Consider the following 27,894-nt stretch of genomic DNA (forward strand, 5'->3'; position numbering starts at 1 on the left):
TGTTAGTTGTTTCGCCCCATCGGTTTCAGTGGTGCCATTGTGCTTTGGCATGGACTTGCAAACACACTTTTTGCCCAACGAGCTGGTAGGTCTGAATTGCCTTCATGCACTATATGAGAGTTGACTTGGGAAGCATAAGCTACAGCGGAAGATGCTGCCATCAGCTCAAGTTATTTTCCTTAATGGACATCAAGGCTTCCTTAAAGAAGCTGAGTGAAGTGCTGGCATCCAGAGAGAGGGGATCAGCTTTATTAAATAAGAAAATTGACAAAACAGGGAAATTGACTTAATACGTACAAAAGCTGGATGAACTCAGCAGGTTGGGCAGCATCCATTGAAATGAGCAGTCAACGTCTCGGCCCGAAATGTTGACTGCTCATTTTAATGGATGCTCCCTGACCTGTTGAGTTCATCCAGCTTTTGTACGTGTTGATTTGACCACAGCATCTGCAGTGTACTTTGTGTTTAGGGAAATTGATTTAATGGAAGACAAATTTGAGATAATCAACTTTGGATTAGGAAATGAATAATACTAGCACTTTCTGAATGGTGATAAGCTGGAAGTGCATAAAATTGGAAATGACTTTGAGGAGAAGGCTAATGTATATAAATCTTTAAAATATAATTGGCAGTTATGGGGGCGGAGAAACAACCAATTGGTTTACAAATACAAGCACACACAAAATGTTGGGGGAACTCTGCAGGTCAGGCAAGGACTGGAAAAGGATTAAGAAGGTTGGGGTCAGGGAAGGAGTACAAGCTTGAAGGTGATAGGGGCAGCCAGGTGATGGACATATTAGGTGTAGTTTTTCATTGATTCCGTTGTGTTTCTTTCAGTTTACTTTGCCTGTAAGAAAATGTATCTCAGGGTTGTATACCATGACATATACATACTTTGATTAAAAAAGTTACTTTGAACTTTGAAGCTTCATATTCAGATGAATGTCAATGATATTTGCTTTAATTTTTAAAATTAAGACTGATAAATATGTTAAAAACTAGAAATAAAAAGGGTGTTGGAGGAAAGATTGTTTGGCATTTTAGTCACAGATAGTGTGGGGGCTTGTTTAATGGTGGAATGTATTTTTTTCCTATGCATATTGCTTTTGGTATTACTAGATTGTCAGACATTGAAATAGTGAATTTAGACCAAGACAGATGTTATTTGGGTTGAATTATTGGGAGCAAAGTAGCAATCAAATCCATTTCATTATTGGGAGGGACAGAGTTGTGAAGTAATAGTCGAAGGAATGTAGTGTACGCAACTTGAAGCAAAAATTACTTTGGCTGTATTTTGAGTGCTTTATTATTAATGTCTTTTTTCAGTGTGCAGCAGGCTGGAGTTGAAAGTGACTTTAGGGAACTTGCCAGCAAAGTGCAAGATACTAATCTCAAGTCAGAGCTTAAACCAGTACCTGTTTTGAATGATGTTATGAGTATGGAAGATCAGAAGACTGGTTTAAATGCAGAGAAAAGTACAAGGTAAAATAAATGCTATTCACCTTTTTGCAGACCTACATGTTCTAGTTATTTCAATAACACAGATCCTGCAGTCAGTATTTTCCTAGACCATTGAGACTATAAATTTGCCTGTTCACTATTTCAGGGGTTCTGGGAAAACAAAGTTTTTAGATGATTGAATGCAACCTGAATTACTTACCATATGATTGTGTGAATTTGTTACTGACTTGGGCTTATTTAAGTAAGTTTTAATCACTTAAATTGTACAGCTTACTTTCATTTTTGGCTTCAGATGCCAAACTCTAATTTGAATGTGAATTGAATTAACCATTTTTATTCCTCTAATGCTTACAAGCAAGTCCCATTTATTAACTTTCTTGGAGTCTGAGTTCACAGTTAAACTACAACCAGTGTGCAGAATGCCCAGAAGTGTAAAATAATGAAACTATATGAAAATATATGTTTCATATATGACTGTGCAGAACTTCAGGATTGAAGGATATCCATTTGGAACAGAGATGCAGAGAAACTAATTTAGTTGGAGGGTGGCAATTCTGTGGAATTTGTTGCCATGAGCGGCTGTGGAGACCCAAGTGATTGGGTGTATTTAAGGCAGAGATAGGTCCTTGATTAGCCAGGGTATCAAAGGGTATGGGGAGAAGGCAGGGGAACGGGGATGACTGGAAGAATTGGATCAGCCCATGACTGAATGGCAGAGCAGACTCGATGGGCTAAATGGCCAATTTCTGCTCCTATATCTTATTGTCTTAAAATAATGTCAGTCAATTGTGTCTATAAACAGCAAGATAGAGAGAAAATAAACTCTTTGAAATGTGACTGATTTTTCTCAGGGACAGAGATGTATAATAGTTATTTCCAGTAGATGTTAATTGCTATATTAAGAAGGAATTTACATCTATCAGAAATAACAATTGTTATATATTAAGCATTTAGCTACAGCATTAATTTATCTATTAAACATTTACATTATTGTAAAAAATCATTCTTTATTATGAACCAGAAAACTTGTATTAGCTGAACTATAGAATTTCCTTTCAGTAGGAGACATTGGCCAAAAATGCCCAATATTCACAATAACTTTGAGTGGAAAGGTGTCAATCAACACATTGATCAACTCAGGTTTTAATTTTTTTGATGTAAAATGTGAGTTGATGATGAGGAAAGGATAGCAGAGAAATTTAAAATAATGGAAGTTCTTAATCTGATTCATTAATGAAACTGGTATTGGAAATGGTTGATTAGTGTCATGTGTACCCAGATACAGTGGAAGAACCTACTGCATACTGCTCATACAGATCCAAGCATTAAACAGTGCATTGAGGTTGAACAAGACGAAACAATAACAATGCAAAATGAAGTGTCACAACTACATAGAAAGTGTGGTGCGGGTAAACAGTTAAGTGCAAGATCATAATAAGGTTGATTGTGAGGTTGACAGTCTAATCTTTTTGTACTAGGGAACCATTAAATAGTCTCCTTACAGCAGCATAGAAGCTGTTCTTAAAACAGGTACATGCTTTTGGGCTTTTCTTTAAATTCTTCTGCCTGTTGGGAGAAGAGAAAATATTTGGGATGGGTGGGGTCTTTCATGATGCTGACTGCTTCACTGAGGCAGTGAGAAGTACAGAGAGAGATGTATTGATAAAGTCCATAGATGGGAGGCTGGTTTCTGAGATGCACTAAGCTGCGTCCACAACTCTCTTCAGTTCCTTGCAGTCACATACAGAAAAGTTGCCAAACTGCAGCACACACTGCAAATATGTAGTACAGTCAGCCCTCCTTATCCGCGAATTCCGCACGCGCGAACTCAACCAACCGCGAATCGCGAAAACCCGGAAGTGCTCTTCCAGCACTTGTTGTTCGAGCATGTACAGACTTTTTTCCTTGTAATTATTTCCTAAACAATGCAGTATAACAACCATTTTACATAGCATTTACATTGTATTAGGTATTATAAGTAATTTAGAGACGATTTAAAGTATATGGGAGGATGTGTGTGGGTTATCATGGATTGGGATCGAAAAATATCGGAAGTTCTCTTAGTAAGTCGGAACAGGTACAGTAGGTATTATTTAGCGTCAGTTTGTCAAACATTTGTCTTAGTATGCAGTATATATTTTACCCTTCTATGCCTATAAAACACTTAAGGAAGTATTTTTCAGTGCCAGGCTCAGGAATGGGTTCTCGGGACTCAGGACAGACTGCTCCCGAGTGCGCCCTCCACCATGCCGGGTTGATGTGGTGGATCAAAAACCACCGGGTCCTAATGTCCACCACACTGAGAAAGGTTAAATAAGGTCTGGGGTTCCACTGGGTCCCAAGGTCCACTGCATTGAGACAGGTTGAATAAGGGACTTGAGCATCTGCGAATTTTGGTATCTGCGAGAGGTCCCGGAAACAATCCCCCGTGGATAAGGAGGGTTGACTGTAATTGGGTATTTGTATTGCTCATACGTAATCCTAATTGTTTTTTTTCCGAAACCCAGGTGTGACGTATCTGAAAAACCTGAACAAGAGATCAAGGTTAAGCAGAAAACAGTGCAAACTTATGAAAGCAACCAACTGTTGGATTCTGTGTCACAAGAATGCAAGAGGGACCAATTAGCAGATTTTTTAGAGAGAAAGAACTTGTATAATTTGGAAGGTCCTGAAGGGCAGACCAAAAGAGTCAGACTATCCCAATGTGAAAGGTGGGTTCTCTTGTTCAAGTTCTGTGACTGCAGAATTAATTTCCCTTTCTATTTGAAGATTTGGTATGCTTTCCAAAACCACTTTGAAGTGATCCCAGGCTGAGTTTGCTTTTATTCTTTGATCAGAATATAAAATAAAGAGGCAGATGTGCTAACTGGAAGTGTGTTCTGCTCAGCAGGTTCAGAGAGTGGAAATGTGGCACTTCAAAGTAACAAGCAAGGGATCAAGTCAGCATTGCATTCTGATTGCTGTCATGGTGTCCTTACACTACCCACTGGCAGAAGCTGGGTGTGCATTTGCTAATTCCCTCTCCAGTGAGTGTTCACAACATACTGTGTTGGAAGAGTACCTGTGCATTAGAGACACTATTTTTGAACCTCAGAAGGCCTTGAGGCATATAAAGTCCATTAGAATCTCATTCTCTGATATTTAGTCTGCTGAGTAAGATTTAATATTACTACCTCTGTATTTTTTTTCCTCTAGATTATTCAGGTTGTCCTTTTTGCTTGGTTGTAGAAACTGGGGTTTATTGGCTCATGCTACTTTTGCTTTGCATCGGGTCTGTTGATTTGAAAACCATCATTTTAAATGAAATGGTCATATTTAGTGGGGAAAATCCTGCGCTATTTAATGAATTATACACTTGGGGACCACACTATTAGTTACAGCCCTGGAACCCGGTTTGGTCTTCTGCTGCTGTAGCCCATCCATCTTGAGGCTTGATGCATTGTGCATCAGTGATGCTCTTCTGCCCGCCACTGTTGTAATGCATGGTTATTTGAGTTACTGTTCCCTTCCCATCGGCTTGAACCAGCTTGGTCATTCTCCTTTAAGCTCTTTACTAACAAAACGTTTTCCCCCACAGATCTGCTGCCCATTGGATTTTTATTTCTCTCTCGCACCATTCTCTAAACTCCAGAGACTGTTGTGCATGAAAATCCCAGGAGATCCACAGTTTCTAAGATTCTTTAACCGCCCCCACCCCCCTGATCTGGCACCAACAATCATTCATGGTCAAAGCCACTTGCATCACATTGCTTCCCCATTCCAAACAGCAACTGAAGCTCTTGACCATGTCCGCATGCTTTTATGCATTGAGTTTCTGTTATGTGATTAGCTGATTAAGACCTAATGATATGAGTATATAATTTGTGTATTGAGTTTGAATCAAGAGCCTGAATCACAACTGCAAGCCAGACAGAAATAAAGAGTGTTGTTGTTGCATGGTTTTGATAAATTGTAATATTTTGCTGGCTTTTGTGTTAACAGTGATCATCAAGACGACCTTGATCAGACCCAGGCAACACTGCCTGGGGATGAAGGCAGAGCCAAAACTTTGGAAAGTAAACAGTTGGACTGTTTAACTGAAGGGAAAAGTGAAGGACTTGTCAGTTTAAGTCAGGAAGAACCTGGCTCATCAGAACAGCGAGGTAACATCTTCAACAATGGATCGCATATGAGCTGCAGTCAGGAAGGAAATGATGAGTATGTTGCAACTTACATTTTACTTCAGCATTTGTCAGGGTGCAAATCAGAAAACTGAGTTAAACTTTTTGAATAGCACAGTGTGGAATTCATTGAATATCCTCTTGTATGGTAGAACATATAGTTACATCTTGAACACTATATCTTGAGGATGATTTTTTTTAAAGTTTAATTTCCATATGAAAGTAAGTCAGCAACGAGTCTGTTTGTGCAGCTAGGAGAGGAAGAGGAAATTGTCACTTTATTCTTTCTTCATGTTCACAGTTGATCTTAAACCTCACCTATTTTTTTTTTCTTCGATTTGCTGTGCAGTGGAATGGTTCCTGACATCCACTTACTTTCCCACATGGATGAAGTATTTAATTCCTTGAAATACTTTTTAGTTACAGTGAAACCCTGTTACAGTGTTCACTTGAGTAAAAGCAAGTGATCTGTCCTTACTTGCTACCCAACCAACTCCAGCTTGCATTCTTGTGGTGTTTGTTCAAAGTTCAAAGTAAATTTGTTATCAGAGTACGTATGTCACCATATACAACCCTGAGATTCATTTTCTTATGGGCATTCACAGTAAATTCACAAGGTGCCACACATGAGGCTGCTTACCAAGTTAAGAGCCCAGGACAGTTACTAATGAGCTTTTAGAGCATTGGCTAATTGGTAGGAAGCAGTGAATGGGAGTAAAAGGCTCCTTGAGTAGTGGTGTTCCACAGGGGCTGGTGCTGCAACCGCTTCTTTTTATGCTGTATATCCATGATTTAGATGATGAAATAAATGGCTTTGTTGTCAAGCTTGCGGATGATATGAAGATTGGTGGAGGGCAAGTAGTGTTGAGGAAACAGGTAGGCTGCAGAAGGACTTAGACAGATTAGGAGAATGGGCAAGAAAGTTGCAAGTTGAATTGCAATGATGGAAAATGCGTGGTCATGCACTTTGATAGCAGAAATAAATGTGCAGACTATTTTCTAAATGGCTTGAAAATCCGAAACTCAGAAATGCGAAGGGACTTGGGCTGTTCACACAGGGACTCCCAAAGGTTAACGTGCAGGTTGAATCAGTGATGAGGAAGGCAAGTGCAAAGACAGCATTCGTTTCAAGAGGTTCAGAATTCAGGAGCAGGGATGCAATACTGAGGCTTTCTGGTAAGGCCTCGCCTTGAGTATTGTGAACAGCTTTGAACTCCTCATCTAAGGAAAGGTGTGCTGGCATTGGAGCGCTCAGGGAAGGTGCACAAGGATGATTTTGGGAATGAGTGAGTTATTGTGTAAGGAACTTTGATGGCTCTGGGACTGTACTCACTGGAATTTAGATGGTTTGGGGGGGGGGGGTGAATCTCATTGAAACCTTTTCAATGTTGAAAGGCCCAGACAGAGTAGATGTGGAAAGGATGTTTCCCATGGTGAGGGAGTCTAGGACAAGAGGGCTCTGCCTCAGGTTTGATAATCTGTCCATTTAAAACAGAGCTTTGGAGAAATTTCTTTAACCGGGGGTGGTGAATCTGTGGAATTTGTTGCCATGTGCAGCTGTGGAGGCCAGGTCGTTGGGTTTATTTGAGGCAGAGATTGATAGGTTCTTGATTGGACATGGCATCAAAGGTTACGGGGAGAAGGCCAGGAACTGGGGTTGAGGAGGAGATAGAAAAAAGAATCAGCTATGTTTGAATGGCGGAGCAGACTTGATGGGCCAAGTAGTCTAAATCAGTGGATTTGGGGAGGAGGGATCAAGAAAATGATATAGCTGATTAATGTATCTTTCAGCTGTATATTTAAAATGCCACTGAATATGGAACAATTTTTTTTTGATCTTGTAGAGATGAAGACCTTTACCGTGATGAAGATGAAATAGAGAAAGATAAATCTCAGAAGCTGCTTGATAAAAACCAGTTTGCAGGTAATCTGTTTTCTTGCTGCCAACTGCCTTCCCCCACATTTTAAAAATATTTGATGCAGACTTTTTTGTTCCAATTAATTGAGCAAGAATTGAAAGTCATCACTCAGAATTTTTGTAGGTAAGCTCAGTATAAAGTACAAAGGTTGCTAAGGAAGAAAAGTATGATAACTTCACTGGACACAGAAGCACCCGCACAAATAGTTGAATTTTAGTGTTTCTATTGATGTGGAAACTCCTCCATGGTATGAAAAGTGCAGTAAAGTAGCAATATGCCTGCCAATAATTCATGCCAGTTTGGGGTGCAACTTACTCTGTTGGATGTTCATGAGCGAGGCTGGAATTTGCAGTCACGTCATCAGCTTGCCCTGGGGTTGATAGTGAAGATCGAAGCTGGAAGTCAAAACCCAGGGTCTGTGAGTCTGAAGTTCAATGGAGAAGTTGGAGGCTCATTGTCTGTGAGTTCACTGCATGTCCAGTGGACTGTGTGGGTGGAAGGGAGGAAAGGGGCTTGTTTAGCTGTTTTATTGTTTGTTGCATTCTGCTTTGTCCTGTTCTGTGTTCTTCTGCCGAACATTGTGGGTATACTGTGTTGGCGCCAGAATGTCTGGTGCACTTCTAGGCTGATTCTAGCACAGTCTTAGGGTTGTGCTGCTCATTAATACAGATGATACATTTCCCTGTATGTTTTCATTGTACATGTGATAAATAATTGTACATCTGAAAGTTAATTTCTTTCATTTTGGATCACACAAATATATATGCTGAAAGTACCTTCACAGTGCTGTTGGATTGGGTTTACGATGAGTTAAACTGGAAAGAAAGAACAGTGATTTCCAGTTCAGGACTGTGGTTTAATGTGGTTGGAAGTAAAGAAGCTTCTACAATGCATTTTGTAAACAATTCGCACGGCAGTCAACAGAGAAGTATGTCAATGTATACTGTGATGGAATATTCTCCAATCCGCTGGATGAATTGAACTCCCAACACAAGCAATCCCTTGATTTCCATCACAGCCTTGATTTCTGTAGATGGTTGAAAACTTTTTGGAGTTCTTAATGTTTTTGATAGGTCACTTGGTCTCTTGCTGTGACATCCACTGCAGATGTCTAGTTAAGTTCCTGGTCAGTAATGGTTGATAACGGTGAATCTAAAATTCCAAGGATTAGTAGTTGGCAATAACCATTGACTGACATGTGCCATTTATATTACTGGCCACTTGTCAGACTATGTTCAAGTCCAATCTGTAACCTGTGTCATTTAGGTTTGGACTTGTATGGTATTTTAAGGAATTGCAAACCAAACTGAGCGTTGTAATCAGTATGCCCAGTTCTGTCAGCAGTGCTGAAGAAGCTAATTGGTTCAGCTGAAGGGTACTATGGAGATTGGATCGTTATGCTGTGGGTGGATGGTTTTCACCAATTGTGCTGAGGCATTCTGGTCACCAAGTAGGAGACTAGCTTGAGGAGCTTCTACAGTGCTCTCCCCGAGGAGCAAGGATTGTCCTCCAGCAGTCACGCCATCATTGTCTCTGCTACGTACAGCTCTGCTTAACGGGAGCTAACTGCTTATTTCACCTTGTCTGTAAATTTATCACGGTGCCTTCATGCCACGACAGTCTAATGTTGCCCTGATGGCGAGGGCGGACATTTATGCCACTACATCCCTGGACTTGGGCTCTTTTGTGTATGCTTGCACCAAACTGTAACAAGCATCTGAATTAACTGTTTCTTGTGGAGTCCAGCGGAATATGTTGGGCAAACCATTGGTGACTAAGTGAAGCTTACACTCAGTGGCTACTTCACTATGTGGTCTGATTGACTTTGACCGCGGAATGATTGTTGGTACCAGATTGTTCACGCTGCTATAGCCTATCCACTTCAAGATTTGACATGTGTGTTCAGAGATGCTCTTCTGCACAACACCGTTGTAACATGTGGTTAGTTGAGTTACTGTCAGCGGGAATCAATCTGCATTTCTCCTCTGACCTCTTTCATTAACAAGGCATCTTCGCCCACAGAACTGCTGCTCACTGGATGTCTTGTGTATCGTACCACTCTTTGTAAACACCAGAGACTGTTGTATGCGAAAAACCTAGGAGGTCAGTGGTTTCTGAGATACTGAAGATAGGCAACAACAATTATTCTGTGGTCAAAGTCACTTGGACCACATTCTTCCCCATTCTGATGTTTGGTCTGAACAACAAGAGTCTCTAGACCATGTCTGCATGCTTTTATACATTGACAATAGACAATAGGTGCAGAAGTAGACCATTCGGCCCTTCGAACCTGCACTGCCATTTTGAGATCATGGCTGATCATCTACTATTAATACCCGGTTCCTGCCTTGACCCCATTTCCTTTGATTCCCCTATCCATAAGATACCTATCTAGCTCCTTCTTGAAAGCATCCAGAGAATTGGCCTCCACTGTCTTCTAAGGCAGTGCATTCCAGACCCCCACAACTCTCTGGGAGAAGAAGTTTTTCCTTAACTCTGTCCTAAATGACCTACCCCTTATTCTCAAACCATGCCCTCTGGTACTGGACTCTCCCAGCATCTGGAACATATTTCCTGCCTCTATCTTGTCCAATCCCTTAATAATCTTATATGTTGCAATCAGATCCCCTCTCAATCTCTTTAATTCCAGCATGTACAAGCCCAGTCTCTCTAACCTCTCTGCGTAAGACAGTCCTGACATCCCAGGAATTAACCTTGTGAATCTACGCTGCACTTCCTCTACAACCAGGATGTCCTTCCTTAACCCTGAAGACCAAAACTGTACACAGTACTCCAGGTGTGGTCTCACCAGGGCCCTGTACAAATGCAAGAGGATTTCCTTGCTCTTGTGCTCAATTCCCTTTGTAATAAAGGCCAACATTCCATTAGCCTTCTTCACTGCCTGCTGCACTTGCTCATTCACCTTCAGTGACTGATGAACAAGGACTCCTAGATCTCTTTGTATTTCTCCGTTACATAACTTTACACAGTTCAGATAATAATCTACCTTCCTGAGATGCATTTATGAGCAGGTGTACCTAATAAAGTGCCACTAAGTGTACGTCCTTTCTTTGTGTGGGCAGGGCTTGTCTGGGCGAACTTATGAATATACCTGTTTTGTAACTGTCCTGGAATTTGGCTAGAAGTTTATCTCGTTCAAGAGCTCAGTGTTGGGTTGTTGCTTGGTTTCTTCTGTATCCAAAGCTGCTATTGTATCATGTTGGATGAATCAAATCGGTTTCTCTGACAGGGGAAGGGAGACTTGAAAAGGCATAATTATTTCTGCGCACTGGGAGAGATTTTGATGTTGGTAATTGTGTTTGATGTGTCTTCGTGGACAGGATAAACTGCGTTATTTTTCAGTTTTGTGGTAGTATCTTTGGAATAAAAAGGATCACTTTGGTTGAAGGAAGCAGCTAAGAATGAGGATGTTTGTTAGAGCCTGAAGGCTTTACTGTGTCCAGTGCAGTCCCCGGATGTACTTTGGTTTAGATTGAAATTTATGACAATGGGACGCTGAGCATTTGATTTAGCTAATGTTTTTGTTCTGCCTGGGAGATCTAATATGTTAGATTTTTCTATGAGAACATACCTCCCAAAATAACCCTTTCAATTACAGAAGATGGGTATTTTAATGAAATTATTGCACAGTAACATTTTAATGTTTTCCAAAAAAAGAAAATTTGTTGATATTTAGTCCTCTTGTGTATTTGGGATTTCACAAAGTGTTTAACATATAAACACGTACAAACAGAAGTTATATTTGCATTGTTTGGGCCGCTGTGGGTTGAGTGTCGAGCTCGCATCTTGGCTTCATTAAAAATAAAACACTGCGTTGTGGGGGGGGGGGGGAGGTGGGGGAACCATTCACGACATCTTTCCTCCAAGACAACCACTTGAAAAGTGGTCACCAAGTCTCTGACAGAGTATGGCACATTATAACAGTGGTTCACAATTTTTTTTTGGGTTACTGTCCCCTTCAGATGACCCCCAGCACCCCCTCTCCCTTTCCAGCCATTTCATAAAAGCTGTAAAGAATTTTGATTTACCATACGCGGTGAAAGAAAATGGGAACTGTGAATTCCAAGCAGTGACAAATTATTGCAAAAGTTCTTCAAATCTTTAAAGCTATAGATAAAATTATTTCTGTATTTAATTACGGTAAAGCCAATTTTCATTAACAATTTTAGAGCATACATTAATTACAACTAATACAACCATTCATTACTTCATAGCCTTTTCACCTTTCAGTGGCAGGGATGGGCTTGATGCGGTGTTACCAGCTTCTCAACATCAGGATGAATGTCACTCAGGAGGAGTCTCAGATCCCTACGTTCAGTAATTTGCAGTTGAGCAACTGCTCTGAAACTGTGCTCCACTAAGTATGATGTTGGAATGACAATAAAGAACACCTTAGACCATAAGATATAGGAGCAGAATTAGGCCATTCAGCCCATAGAGTCTGCTGTGCCATTCAATCATGGGCTGATCCAATTCTTCCAGTCATCCCTGCCTTCTCCACTACCCTTTGATACCCTGGCTAATCAAGAACCTATCTATCTCAGCCTTAAATACACCCAATCACTTGTCCTCCACAGCTGGAGGCAACAAATTCCACAGATTTACCACCTTCTGACTAAAGTAATTTTTCTGCATCTCTGTTCTAAATGGACATCCTTCAATCTTGAAGTTGTGCCCTCTTGCCCTAGACTCCCCTACCATGGGAAATAACTTTGCCATATCTAATCTGTACTGGCCTTTTAAGATTCAGAATGTTTCTATGAGATCCCCCACCATTCTCCTGTGCGCCAGGGAATGCAGCCCAAAAGCTGCTAGACATTTCTCATATGGTAACCCTTTCATTCCTGGAATCATTCTTGTGAATCTTCTCTGAACCCTCTCCAATGTCAGTATATCCTTTCTAAAATAAGGAGCCCAAAACTGCACACAATACTCCAAGTGTGGTCTCACGAGTGCCTTGTAGAGCCTCAACATCATACACAGTCATCTTGATACAGTGCAGGATAGTGTGCAGAGATTTCTTTCTGTAAACAAAAATCTAGATTTTTTTAAAAACTTCAGCTAAAGTTGCTTTGTAGTGAGATCAGTTCTTCCTGTAAATTCCTAATTAGAAGTGTTCAGGAACAGATTTATTACCCAATCTGGAATTTGGATCGAGAGAAGATCCTGAAATCTCTCTTGACATGCCTTAATGCAGCTCACCCAGGTGCGCCCAGTATACTTGAATCTGGTATTCTTTCTTTCTCTTCCAACTCAGAGGCTCATTAATTGGAAAAGGTCGCGATGACCAGCGATGCACTCAAATAAAGTTAACTTGGATGGAAATGTGGAGATGGCTGATTTGCCATTGATAAGATTCACATCGTTTCCGTTGCAATTAAAGATTGATTTCATTAAACTTTGCCAATAATCTGACAAATGAGCAATGCTAAGTCTAATACTCTTCAGCTGATTAGCTGAATTAGCATTTGAGTCAGATAATTTTATAACTGTTTCAAAAGGTGCATAAAAGTGTCTCAGGCAGTTTCCTTTTGAGGGCCACTGGAATTCTGTGTATAACAGCATGCACATTCTCAACACAAAACTCTTGGGTGAGTGGGGGAGAGAATCATGATGTATGCCAGTGATGTTAAACCTGATTTTGATTCTGAAGTACAGTGGATTATGGTTATTTGGACTATCGATTGGTTAATCAGGGCAGCCACCTTTTTGGGACAACTCTTAAGGGACAAAAACTAATCAAGTAAACAGCCAGAATTCCATTTGTTTATTTGGAACACTCTACTCCTTAACTGGGACAGGAGGCTGTTGGCGAACAGTTTCTAACTAGTGACAGTTGCGTGCACTCGTGGTGGTTAGATACTACGCCATGCTTAGAGCAAATGGTTTTAAGATGATGCCAGTTGACTGTGTTCAAAAAGCAGTGATTTTTTTTTTGTCAGTGATAATTGGTGAGAAATAAGCATTAAAAAAGTTTTAGAACTCTTTCTCACTGGTTTCAAGCATTCAGGCTTGGAGATGCCAGAAAAGTCCAGAAGTGAAAATAGAATGATTTTTCTACTTCAAAAATTTAGGAATTATGATGAATTTGGAGGTATCAACAACGATCTTGAATAAATTTGAAGGATACAAGCATCGAAAGTTTTGTATGAAGCTAGTCTGTTACCTGCACATTGGTTGTTGTTGGTTGCTTGGTGCTGGTATTTCAGATGCTCCAGACTGTACTGTCTACACTTTTTAAAATTATTTGGTCTGCTTCTGCCATTTTCATTATGGGTTAACAACCACAGTAAATTACCTGTGGTTTAAATCCAATCTCGGCAAAGTGATCAATAAAGGGGAAAGTTATGACATAGTCATAGCTCAGTCCAAACCAGACTCTGCCTGAAGGTACATGAAGTGGGGTTAAAGATATCTCAGTTGGGCCAAGGGCTAGAGAAATGTGGTTTAGACCATTTAAAAAGGAAGATTCTGAACTTTAACCTATTGAACACCATATCCTAATTCACAGGAATTGTGTGATTGGTGTATGGGAATTGTACTAGCTAACACCGTACTAAGTAGTGAATGGCAACCATGTGCGTGCCGGTCCAGGAAATAATATGATTTCTTCAGTCCAAATTTCTCGTTATGCCAAATACAGAAGTGTCCTATTGCTTTTCAACAACTGTGACACTAGTAAAGAGACATGGCATCCAAGAGACCTTGTTTTGTGGATCCAGAATTAGCTTGCCCGCAGAAGGGGAAGGGTGGTTGTAGATGGTTCATATTCTGTATGGAGGACAGTGACTGGTGGTGTTCTGCAGGGATCTGTTCTGGGACCCCACCTCTTTGCGATTTTTTTAATATATGTAAATGACCTGGATGAGGAAGTAGAAGGGTGGGTTAGTAAGTTTGCTGATGACACATTCTGAGGTTACAGTGAGACATCTATAGGATGCAGAACTGGGCTGAGAAGTGGCAGATGGAGTTCAACCCAGGTAAGTGTGACGTGGTTTATTTTGATAGGTCAAGTTTAAAGACAGAATATAGTATTACTGGTAAGACTCTTGATAGTGTGGAGGATCAGAGAGATCTTGGGGTTCGTGTTCTTAGGACACTCAAGCTGCTGCACAGGTTGATGGTGTTACAGAGGCTGATGGTTCTGGCAATTATCGACTGTGGAATTGAGTTTGAGATGTCAGGTAGTGTATATAAGACCTTGGTCAGACCCTACTTGGAGTGCTGTGTTCAGTTCTGGTCACCTCACTACAGGAAGGATGTGGATACTATAGAAAGGGTGCAGAGGAGATTTATAAGGTTACCACCTGGATTGGAGAGCATGCCTTATGAGAATAGTTGAGTGAACTTGGCCTTTTCTCCTTGGAGAGACGGAGGATGACAAGTGACCTGATGGAGGTGTATAAGATGATGAGAGGCATTGATCGTGTGGATAGCCAGAGACTTTTTCCCAGGGCTGAAAAGGCTAACATTAGGGGGCATAGTTTTAAGGTGCTTGGAAGTAGGTATAGAGGGGATGTCAGGGGTAAGTTTTTCCACACAGAGAGCTTGGCGGGTGCATGGAATGCACTGTGGTGACGGTGGTGGAAGCGGATACAATAGGATCTTTGTAGAGACTCTTAGATGGGTGCATGGAGCTTAAAAAAATAGGCTAGGTAGGGTAGGGTAATTCTAGGCAGTTTATTGGAGTATAAAAGTTGCATTGTTTGCTGTGTAACCAAAACTATGTAGTCAGCTTTGAACTTGCTATTTGCTATGCATGTATTCAATTTAGTAGGAGAATGAAATCTTAAGAATGTAGAAGACAATGGTGTGTTAATGAGAGGTAGCTAAGATGTAGATTAGAACATGTTTAAGTCAATGGGTAGAAACAATAGTGGCTGATGTACTTGTGATACGCAACTGTAGACCAATTGGATATGCTAATACAACTAAACCAGGAGATTGCTATAAAAATTGCTTTAAAAAATATAAAAAATGTACAAGGATCGGTGGGCAATCAGCGACTAGCTCAATGACTGTCTCAGCTTTGATTTGCAAATTAAAGTTTAACCCTTCTTGAAGTATCTTCTGCATCTCCTGGTTGTTTGTGGGGCACGAGAAACCACAACAAAATTGACGACCATGGCAGGACCGGCAAGAGACCCGCGGAAAGGAAATGTCAGATTGGGGACGCTTCCCAGTCCTCTAGGGACCTCCACAAGGCTATCAGAATTAAGGGTGCACCCAAACAAAAGGTAAGCGCTTTTTGCGACAATTTGGACTAAGAATTCTGTTGGCTTTGGGGAGGTCTTGGAGTCTCAGAAGTGTGGAACCACTGCTGAAGGGTCTCCGGTCCAAAGAATCTGGCAGAATTGGGGGTTAATAGGAGGCTCAGAGGATTGATCAAGAACACTGCAGTGAGGGCAAGTACAAATAAGCTAATAAGTTAAGTGAAGAAAAGTTCCACGTTGTGTTGTTAAGTCCCTGTGGATACCGCTTCGTATAAAACCAAGGTCTGAACGGGCAGGGAAAGGGAAAATAGAGAAAATCCCTCTGTATACCGCTTCGTATGAAACGAAGGTCTGAACAGGCAGGGAAAGGAAAATAGAGAAAATCCTCGTGGATACCGCCTTAAGAAATAAGGGAATAGACGAGCTGTGAAGAGAAAGTCCTGTGGATACCGCTCTGAATAGAGGTCTGTACTGGCAGAACAGAATAGATGATAGATAGATAGATACTTTATTCATCCCCAAGGGGAAATTCAACATTTTTCCAGTGTCCCATACACTTATTGTAGCAAAACTAATTATATACAGTACTTAACTCAGTATAAATATGATATGCATCTAAAATCACCCTCCCAAAAAGCATTAATAAATAGCTTTTAAAAAGGAAAACAAGGACAGTCCAATATATAGTTTAAAGTGCTGGTAGATAGACGATAGACTAGGCATAGAATTAGAGTAAATAATATTATCCAGTAAATGAACTGTGAATCTCTGAAATACCTTAAAAAGAGAGAACAACATGACAGGTAAAGGAACGGCATTAGAGATTCTGAGCAAAAAAATCCCAGTAAATAAGTATGAAATCACAAAAACTTCAGAAAAATGGGGAAAAAAGAACCAAAAACCTGGTCACAAAGTGGCCAAGAGAAGGAACGTTTGATGTAAGCTTGTGCGAAGAAATGGAGGCACTAATTAAAAATTACAAATCAAAAGATAAATCTAAGAAAAAAGGGCAAAAAAGAGAACGAGAAATGGAAGTGCTAAAACTCTTCAGAACGGAGGGAGAAAGGCTGAGGAGGACAGGTAGAATATTGATTACAAGTGAGGAAGATACTAAGGTGCTAGAGAAACAGCCTGTTAGAGAGAGAGAGAGGGAGGTACAGTGAGAAGCTGGCTTCAGCTCCGTACCTGGATGTGAAAGAAGCAGAAAGACCCCTCCCTATAATGAGGAAGGAACCCCTAAGCAGAGCCCCCTGCTGATGGGAACAGTAAACATGCAGGGAGAAGTACAAGTTTGGTATAATGAGGAGGAAAAAAGACAATACGAGAAGAACAAAGCGGCGAAATGGAAGGAGATACAAGCAGAAAGGATAAAGGTGGAACAAGCAAAGAGAGAAATGAAAGAAGAGATTGAACAGATGAAATACTTGAGAGAGGTAAAGGAGTATGAGGAGTATCGGTTATATCATAGAAATAAACAGACTAGAAAAGAAAGTGGCTCATCAGGGCAGGAAGAGATGAGGCATTCAAGAGGAAGTGGAAAAAAGGTAGGAGATGAGAGTCTTGGAGAAACACAAGAGAGAAGGGAATCAAGCACAAGTAAGGATCATGAGGAGTCCCTGCCACAGTTGTACAGACACGGACAGGAAGAAAGAGAAGGTGACTCATTGGAGGAGCAAGAGTTAAGTGGAGAGAGAGAGGATACGAGAATTTGTGGGGAAGAGGTACGAGGCAGAAGCCTAGAAGAGCAGACGGAGGCGGTAGGGAAGTGACTTGCGGAAGTAGAGAGAGAGCCAGATAAGTTACTGAGAGGGGATTGCCAGAAGAGATGCGAAAAATACTCCAGGGGCCATCCAAGTATTGAATCAGGACAGAAAGGAAGGACTCCACAGGGAGACCGAGGGAAGAAGAGGACCTCTGAGAGATTTGTGTGGGAGGCAGTAAAGGCATACCCTGAGACAGATGGGGAGTCAGGCGAGGAGGAGAGCCAGGGCAGGTGGGAAGGAGGAGGAAGAATGATGCCATTGTTAGTTAAAGGATCAGGACAAGTGCAGTATATCCCTTGGGGATCCCAGGACCTAGAAGGGCTGAAAAACACTCTGCCCAATCTACATGAAGGAGCAGGGAAATGTATTAGAGCCTTTGAAGAAGAAACGGTGGGATAATTATTGGCTACGGGAGATTTGAAGGCACTATTGATAAGGTTGATGGGAACCTCCAGATTTAACGAACTAATGGAAATGACTGACATAGTAAACTCGAACGACCCGAGAACTGATGGAGACGGGTTTGACAGAGTGAGGCAGAGGGTATGGCAGGCCCTCAGGAAGCTTTATCCACCCAAAGTGGACCCCAAAGCCTTAAAGGGGGATCCACTGGGAGACACTGAAAGCCCAGCAGCCTACGTAGAAAACCAGTTGAAAAGGTGGAGACTGAGCAAGAGGTGGAAAATAGCTTATTTATCACCACACTGTTCCGACACAGCATTTTGGATGCAATGCCTCCGCAAGTAAAATCCAAACTGGAGGAAGTAGTTGGGCTGACGTCAAAGACCCCACAAGAATTTAGAGACCACGTAGTCCATGCGGTTGAGAAATATCGGAAAGACAAACGAAGGTTGGCTGAGCAGCAGAAAGAAGTGCAAAGAAAGTTAAGACAAATGCAACTCGAAGAACTCAAAAGGAAGGAAAAAGAGAAAAGCAAAAAGATGCTGCCAGCAGCCACCGGTCCGAGTACAGCCATCGAACTCGACAAAGCACTGCTATATGGAGGGACCGATCATACTGTAAGACAAGGACTGGAAAACCCCATGCCAATAATCAATGTCTTTGGAGGAGCATTCCCACAAATGCCCTATCAGGAACAGACTGAATTCAAACAGCCCAGACAGGACTGGAAGTCCCAAGGAGAGGGACAGAGGAGCTATGGGCAGAGAGGACCAGTGAGGAAATGGGGGCGGGGGGGGGGGGGAAGAGAGGTAGAGAGATTGTGCTGGGGATGTAATCAGCCAGGTCACATGAGAAGAGATTGTTTACACCATGGCCTGTCACACACCAGCAGGAACCGATAAGAAAGGAACTAAAGTTTAGCCAAGGACCAGCCCCCACAGGCCCAAGCGGACTTGTGAACCCCTATGCAAGGTATTAGGGGTGCCCCGAGAACTCGAGTGGGAAGGGACATTACCCAATGATAACAAGGGAGGCAGACGAAGAACCCATTGTTCAGGTTATGTTAGAAGGGCAACTGACACCAATGATGATAGATACTGGAGCCACATACACTTGTGTACAGCCACAGTATGCCCTTCACCTTCCCATGTCAGGAAAGTTTATTAAGACAGTAGGGTTCTCGGGAAAAACACAGTTGACATAGTGCACAGCTCCAGTTCAGTTGAGAATGGGAAATAAAGGAATTGTTTTGCCGTTGCTTGTATTTAAAGGAACTCCGATTAATTTGTTAGGCAGAGATGCTTTATTGAAACTGGAATTAAAATTAGAATGCACCAGAAATGGGCTGAGAGTGGAAAGAGCAGGGGCTCAATTGATAGTGCGAGAAGACAAGAAGGCTAATGTCTTTTGGATAGGAGACATCGCAGATCAGATTCAGGAAACCTGGGAAAAATGGAAAAAGGGCGTGCAGGGCCAGGGCTGTAATTACCCAGGGCTGTAATGCCCAAATCTGAGCTACATTGTACTGTGATTTTTGATGAGACTCAGAACAGTGAGTTAGAGGAGAGGTGGCACCTGGAGGCATGTACCCAACAGCACCTGGAAGGGGAGGCTGTGATAATTGGAAAACAAGGGGCAGCTTTACAAGTTAAGTGGAACACCTTTTTAGAAAAATGGTACAGGATACCAGAGGCTGTGCCCCACGTAATGTTGTTGGTAAACAAGGGATATCAGTCTAAAGACTTAGGACCCTTAATTAAGAGTGCTGAAACCGTAACAGTGTGGAGGAAAATCACGCCAGAGGTGTGGATATCAGAAGACGACAATTGCATTAAAATAATGGTAAGTGTAGATATGATGGGGATAGTGAGAGAGGTCGAAATAACTCCCCAACCACACCTGCCCTTGCTGGGAAAGGAAAGAGGCCAGCAGAAAGATAAAAGGTTAGATGAGTTGCCGTCTATTCTGTGGTCACAGCATGACACGGACGTAGGGAAAATAAAAACAGCTAGTCCGGTGGAAATAAGGCTGAAAAGGGGAGCAATTCCACCCAGAAGACCACAATACCCTCTAAGACCAGAAGCAGAAGAGGGAATAGCATCGACAGTGCAGAGGTTGCTTGAAATAGGAGTACTTAAAAGAACAAACAGTCCATGCAATACCCCGTTGCTGCTGGTCTTAAAAGCAGATAAATCTAAGTGGAGATTGGCGCATGATTTGCAAGCGGTAAATGATGTGGTAGAGGACTGGCCAGCAGTAGTCCCCAACCCACACACGCTTTTGACTAATGTTCCACCAGAAGCAAGTTACTTTTCAGTGATTGATTTGTGTTCGGCTTTCTTCAGCATTCCTCTGGCCGACCAGTGTCAGTATCTGTTTGCATTTACTTACAGAGGTGCTCAGTATACCTATACCAGAAAGCTGCAAGGGTTTAAACATTCACCACACGTTTTTAATCAGGTGCTGAAGGCAGACCTAGAGGACATACCATTGGAAAGTACATTGTTACAGTATGTGGATGACCTGTTGATTTGCTCCCACAGTAAGGAACAGTGTGAGCAGGACACTATAACTCTGTTAGAGAAGCTGGTGCACGGAGGACATAAAGTATCCAAAAAGAAACTGCAATTTTGCACGCAGCAAGTGGAATACTTAGGCAGGGTAATATCCAAGGGAGTGAAGGCGATAGCACCAGATCAGATTGAGGCAATAACTAAGGCCCCCAAACCCCAGACTGTAGGGCAGATGATGACGTTTTTGGGAATGGCAGGGTACAGCTCAGATTGGATAGGAGAATATGCTGAGATTGTGGCACCTTTGAGAAAGATAATGAAAGAAGCAGGACATACAAATTTGAAGAATGGCTTACAGTGGAATGGATCGGCGGAGATAGCTTTCAATACTATTAAACAGGAATTGCAGTCAGCACCAGCATTAGCTTTGCCTGACTTACGAGAAGATTTTTCATTTGTATGTATCCACCCGACAGGAGGGTTATGTCACAGCGGTTCTAACACAAGAGACAGGCACAGGAAGAGCAAAGCAGCCGATAGCATACTACAGTACGAGACTAGATGAGGTGGCTCAGGGGTATCCACCCTGTTATCAGGGATTGGTAGCGCTGTACTATGCATATGAAAAGGCATCATCTGTAACCCTGGGCTATCCTGTGACTCTGTACACACACCACAAAGTAGCAGAATTGCTGAAAAGAGGGAAATTTGTGCTGATGCCAGCCAGGATAGCAGCGTATCGGATGCTATTGACATTTCCAGACATAACAATACAGAGATGCACTACCAGTAATATAGCCGATTTTGTCCCTTTGGGCTATGAAGGAGAACCCCATGATTGTGTAGGGAAGACAATGACATTTGCCAAATTGAGAGCAGATTTACGGTCAGAACCACTAGAGGATCCAGATAAAAAGGTTCTGTTCGTAGATGGCTCTTGTTATAGGGACTATGATGGAAATCATGCAGGGTTCTCAGTAGTACAGCAGGATCAGTCGAGCTATAAGATTATTAGGATGGAGTCCTGTCCCCAATCGCGTTCTGCCCAACTAGCGGAAATCAAAGCCCTGACAGCTGCGTGTGAATTGATGGAAGGTGAGAAAATAGACATCTATACTGATTCGGCATATGCTCATGGAGTATGCCATTTGTTCAGGGCAGTGTGGAAGCAGAGGTTTAAAAAAAAGTAGTGGAAATCCCATACAACATTGTCAGCGAATTCTAGACTTAATAAAAGCCATGATGAAACCTAAAGCATTGGCTATAGTAAAATGCCAGGCACATAAAAAGGGAAATGATGTAATAACAAAGGGAAATCAAGCTGCAGGCGAGGCAGCCAGAAAAGCGTCTGGATGTACATCAGCTGTCATTGCCCCCCAGGGAAGCCTAGCTCCAGAACCTGTGGTAGAGGACCTGATTGAAATACAAGATAAGGCAACTTTGGCAGAGCAGACAATGTGGAGACGAAGGAGGGCCTAGCAGAACCCGGAAGGCTTGTGGAGCATGGAAGACGGTTTGTTAGTAGCGCCCACCCGTCTACTGACGATTCTGATTTCAGAAGTGCATGGGATTGACCATTGTGCAAGGGGGGAAGTGATAAAGAAAATAAAGAAGGATGGTTTTTGGTCACCTTATTTACAGGCTTCAGTGGACTTTGTCTTGTCACAGTGTGAGGTATGCGCACAGAATGCAGGGTCCGGACATCAATTATTTGACTGGTTAGAAAGTAGACTCGGAGGATGGGGAGCATGGCTGACTAAAATGGCAATAACTGTCAGTATTGTATTGTTGAGCTGTGCACTTGTGCTGTGCTATTTTCTTCCTTGTCTCAAGTCTCTTGTAGTGCGTGCTGCAACCAAACAATTTCCGATGTTCGTGGCAATTACTGAAGCAAGCTTGGTGGAGAAAGAAACACCGAAAATGTAGCATTACAGCCTACAACACCTGCAGGATGAACAAGAGCAAAACGACAGTGTGGGAGTAGATTGTAAAGGCTTCTGAGTTTTTCTCTCCCTGTCTCAGGTACAAAGGGACAGGTTTTTGGCTCAGCGGCCCAGGGTAACAGGGAGAGAATACTTTGAGGTCTTGGTGCAGAAAATTATAGTTTAACCCAAGATTTGGGAATAAGTGCTTGAGTTTATTGGGGCTTTTGTGCGCAGACTCTTAGTCTTTCTCTGTGTGAGACCGTATGGGTCTCAAAGGGGTGGATATTTTGGAGTATAAAAGTTGCATTGTTTGCTGTGTAACCAAAACTATGTAGTCAGCTTTGAACTTGCTATTTGCTATGCATGTATCCAATTTAGTAGGAGAATGAAATCTTAAGGATGTAGGAGTCAATGGTGTGTTAATGAGAGGTAGCTAAGAGATGTAGATTATGTAGTCAGCTTTGAGTTTGCTATTTGCTATGCATGTATCCAATTTAGTAGGAGAATGAAACCTTAAGAATGTAGGAGACAATGGTGTGTTAATGAGAGGTAGCTAAGAGATGTAGAGTAGAACAGGATTAAGTCAATGGGTAGAAACAATAGTGGTGGATGTACTTGTGATACGCAACTGTAGACCGATTGGATATGCTAATGCAACTAAACCAGGAGATTGCTATAAAAAATGCAATGTACAAGGGCAGTCAGCGACTAGCTCAATGACTGTCTTAGCTTTGATTTGCAAATTAAAGTTTAATACTTCTTGAAGAATCTTCTGCGTCTCCTGGTCGTTTGTGGGGCATGAGAAACCACGACACTTCTAGAGTAGGCTACATGGTCGACACAACATTGTGGGCTGAAGGGCCTGTAATGTGCTGTAGATTTCTGTGTTCTAAGTTCTATGACATGTTTTTACAACTATACCAAGCTTTGAGCAAAATCTAAGAGAGTGGTGGGTTAGCGAGAGATGAGATGATGACATGATCATTGCAATCAATTATAAGGCACTGAGGATCGAATGTTTGTAATAAGTAATCTATTTCTTAAGTGATGTGTGTGATCCCACAGCTGCCCTCCTTGCTACTGAGCATTGCGCCCTTTATCACCCCCCCCCCCCCGAAGCTGTCACTGCCCCCATGGGTGTGATATCTCCCACATTCTAAACCTCATTTGTAACATTACAAGCTACGTGTTAGGTAAACATGATACTGTGTTCTTTACTTTGTAAGATTATCACATTTATGATTGGTATTCCAGTTGTTCATGTATTTTGCTGAAGGAGAAAAATAACTTCCTGTCAAATGTTTCTTTTTATGCAGTGGTTGCTGCAGAGAGATCCACTATCGAGCCCAATATGGACATTTTGGAATATTGCGCTAGAGAGTGGAAAGGGAACACAGCAAAAGCAGAGCTGATGAGAAAGGTGAGTAACTAATAATTTATAGAAATTGTCTTTGTTTGCAGGGAGCTTTTCCACAAAATATCTCCATTGCAATATCTGTTCCCAGTTTCTGACACGGTGTTAAAGACAATGAGACAGGATCAAAATTAGGCCATTCAGCCCATTGAGTCTGAACTGCCATTCCATCATGGCTGATTTATTATCCCTCTCAACCCACTTTTCCAGCCTTCTCCCCGTAACCTTTAATGTCCTGACTAATCAAGAACCTATTAACCTCTGCTTTAAATATACCCAATCACTTGGCCTCCACTGCCTTCTAATGGCAATGAATTTGACAGATTCACTACCCTCTGGCTAAATAAATTCCTCACCTCTGTTCTAAATGGACATTCCTCTATTCTGAGGGCTGTGCCTCTGGTCCTAGACCCATCCACTGTAGCAAGCATCCTCTCCATATCCATTCCATCTAGGCCTTTTAATGTTTGATAGGTTTGACTAAGGTTCACCCTTCTTTCTTCTAAACCCCGGCAAATACAGGTCCAGAGCCATCAAACATGAATCCTTCTATTCCTGGAATCATTCTTGTGAAACTCCTCTGGACCACCTCCAATGCCAACACCTCCAATGTAAATGAGAGACCTGAAAGTGCTCACAGTACTCCAACTTCAGTCTGATCAATGCCTTAAAGAGCCCAGCATTACATCCTTGTTCTTGTATTCTAGTCCTCTTGAGATGAAAGCTAACATTGCATTTGCCTTCCTTACCACTGATTCAACCTGCAAGTTAACTTTTAGGGAATCCTGCACATGGACTCCCAAGTCCCTTTGCATATTTTAAATTTTCTCCCAGTTGAAAGACTATGCCTTTACTCCTTTTACTAAAGTGAATGACCATACACTTCTCTGCATGACTGCAAACAAGTTCCTATTTTTCAAATATGTGTACATTCCACCTGTGGCTTAGCTTATTTTCTGCTAAATCTTTCACCAATCTCTCTATAACTTTCCTTCCAATACTGTTCTTTCTACTAGACTCCAGTAGAAATGATCTGCTGCTGCAGCTTGTACACTGTGCCATCCCGTTCACCCATGTCATCTCTGACATGCAAGCTCCTGGTACAAGGACAGTTCAAATACTACATTCATATTGTTTGCTAGCTCCTCCATAGTCTTGCCCTCCCTATAGCTGGAATCTTCTTGTGAGCATTGTCACTTTTTCGTGGTGGATAGACTTGTAAGTTCCTGACAACCCAAGAGCAATGCCGTCTGGAGTTCAGCCATCTGACGCTTAGCTCCTGGTACGATCACCCACGGCGGTAAGGTCAAGGGGGAAGTTCTTGAGAAAGAGCAGTCAAACCGAGACTTCAATGGTGGAGCTGGAGGAAGATGATGCATCACAAAGGCAGTGAAGGTGGAAGAAGGTTGCCCGCATGGAGAGTCCAGTAACTTGCGCTTCATGCCACTGGGACCCCGACCCTGATCTGTCTAGGAGTGTGTGGTGGTTGTCCATGCATCAATCTCCCACTTTAAAGTCTTGCATAGGCATTCTCTATTAAAAGAATATATGATATCCACCTAAGACCCACCAATAGACAACCCCTTAAGAGAACATCATACTCAACTCAAGCGATCGCACTAATAGTACTATAAATGGAATAACACTCAGGCCACCACCAGACCAAAATCTTGATCCTGCTGCACTTTCTGAACTCAAGTTTATTCCAAATTTTATTTGCTTTTCCATTAGTAACTGTGACTTCAACTGACCGGTTTTTCAGCTCCTTTTTAAAGTTACCTCCTCACTCAAACTTCTGTGTCTCTCAAGTTTCATTGAGATCTAATGCCAAGTTATGCTTGTGCTGCACTGCTGAAATAGTATTGGGTGTTTTGTAATGTTATCAGAACCATGTTAAGCGCAAGTTAGACATTATTGCCTTGTGATTTTGCTAATGAAACATTTGAGTATCCTCTTGTAATTCAGTCTTGCCATTTCAAAACTAGGAATGTACCTGAAGTTAAAGACTGAAATTTTTTTCAACAGGCTTATGAAGCTGTTCGTGGAAATTTCAAATCTATACGTAGAGTTCGTGGTGATAATTACTGTGCCCTGAGGGCCACATTATTTCAAGCATTGAATAATGTTGACCATCTTCCCTGCCTGCAACAGGATGACCTAGAGCAGGTACTTCTATATATGTAGTCATAATTCTAATTATCTCTCTAACTACTTTTTCCTATCTCCTGACTGGGATATGTTTGGAAATGAAGTTACTGTTGTGTAATTACAGTTTTGTATTTCATCAAATGAAGCTAGATTTGAAAGCACTCACATTGAGGATTAAAAGATTTCAAATATTTCTAGATTTTTAGAACGTACTCACTATTAGGATGGTGGGATGGAGATAAGTCTCTACTAAATAAGGTGTGAGATGTTTCTTCCTTTTGCTGGCCCACAGGTCATCCTTTGGCAAGGTGTAGCACCTGCTTAGCCATTCCCCCCCCCCCCCCCCCCCTGGATAAGGGTCACGTGAAACCATGGAAGTCAGTGCTGGGTGGTTTGATTATGTGATACTGACATGAGGCAGACAATCAATAGAGTATTGATAATGGCTGGGGTCACCCGTCTTGTAAAGACACTGCCCAGAAGAAGACAATGGTAAACCACTTCTGTAGAAAACTTTGTCAAGAACATCCGTGGTCAAGACCATGATTGCCCACATCATACGACACGGCACATACCAAAGGGAGCCATGTGCATCGACATTTTCACTGAGTGATCCAATCCCATTGCTTTCCTTGTTTCTTATCCATGCAATATTACATTTGTGTCCAGTATCCAAATCATCAGTAATAATCAAGTGTTTTTCCTTAATGAGAACTTCTTTCATTTATTGGTCTTCTGCTACTGGAAATGGCTTCTCCAAATTGGCTATTATGATTTTTAAGTTTGTTCATTCATTTGATCTGGATGTCATTGGCAATATTACCATTTATTGTGCGTCACTAATTGCTTCAGAGTTGTGACAATTGAAAGTCAACTGTGTTGGTAGGGTTGGCGTCAAACATAGCTTAAACCAAGCCAGATTTAGCAGTTACCATTCCTGGGCTACATTAGTAAATTAATATTAAATTTGATTTCAGTTCTTTAACATGTTATTTTAATTGCTAAGGAGAGGACAAATGGGACTGATGCAATTGCCCTTCTGGAAGTTGGGTTGCATCAGATTGAATCATTGGCCTCCTGTTGCATAATAAATAAGAAAGGAAGTCGGGTGCGTTGACGTGCTCTTTCTGATAACCTCTGCAAATTATTTTCCTCAGTGACTATCCAATTCTTCTTTAAATGGCTCGATCAACTGTTTCCATCAGCAATGAGTTCCAGTTCATAATTCCATTTTACTTGAAAGGAAAGTTCTTCACAGCTACATGTATCCCTTGCCAGTCAGTTAAAATTGTCTCTTCTCGTCCCTAAACCACCTACAAGTAGGAAAAGTTTCCCTAAACCTGTCCCTTCTAAAGCTATTGGGATGTTTTGTACCCTTATCAAACCTCTTCCCAAACTCTTTATTCAAAGAGCACATTATCAGCTTTCTTGGGTTAACCTTGCAGTTGATGTAGCTCAATCTGAAACCATTTCAGTAAATCTTTTCTGTTTTCAATCCTTTCTAAAGTGTGGTTAGAATATGTCAAACGTGACATGGCCAGTGTCTTTAATAGAAGTGCAGGGCAATCTGCCTGGTTCTTCATTAAGCTGTAGTTTTAATGAAGTCCAGGTTTCTGTATGTTTTACTCTCCATTCTCCTGCCATGTCCTTCCACCTTGGAAGCTTATTGCACAGATACACATGGGTTCCCTTGGTTTCCATTAGAACTGGGTGCCGTTCTGTTCTTACTTTCTTACCTTACTCTTTGTGCCAAAATGCATCACTTTACACTGCTCTGTAATGCATTGCATCTGTCACTTCACTGCCGATTCTTTTGGTCCAAGTCCTCCGATAGTCTGTTAAGTTACGGCAACTGAAATGTTTGCTGTTGCGCGCACACACATCTGAATGGCTGATGTCTATCGTGAAGAGTTGTGGTCTGAGCACTGAGATCCTTCAAGGACCACCACCCATCA

General features: G+C 41.8%; 1 protein-coding gene across 4 annotated transcripts in view; it reads left to right on the top strand.

The window, feature by feature from the left end:
- Positions 1–27,894, top strand: part of LOC132378340 (ubiquitin thioesterase otulin-like) — a 54,973-nt gene that overhangs the window by 14,731 nt on the left and 12,348 nt on the right. For all 4 annotated transcript variants that reach the window (XM_059945170.1, XM_059945168.1, XM_059945167.1 and 1 more), the window contains exons 3-8: positions 1,327–1,482; positions 3,969–4,172; positions 5,443–5,658; positions 7,466–7,545; positions 23,694–23,797; positions 25,817–25,957. In XM_059945170.1, coding sequence (XP_059801153.1) covers positions 1,327–1,482; positions 3,969–4,172; positions 5,443–5,658; positions 7,466–7,545; positions 23,694–23,797; positions 25,817–25,957 — 901 coding nt within the window. The remainder of the gene's footprint in view (positions 1–1,326; positions 1,483–3,968; positions 4,173–5,442; positions 5,659–7,465; positions 7,546–23,693; positions 23,798–25,816; positions 25,958–27,894) is intronic.

The sequence above is a fragment of the Hypanus sabinus genome, chromosome 20 (assembly GCF_030144855.1).
Source record: "Hypanus sabinus isolate sHypSab1 chromosome 20, sHypSab1.hap1, whole genome shotgun sequence".
Classification (NCBI taxonomy): domain Eukaryota; kingdom Metazoa; phylum Chordata; class Chondrichthyes; order Myliobatiformes; family Dasyatidae; genus Hypanus; species Hypanus sabinus.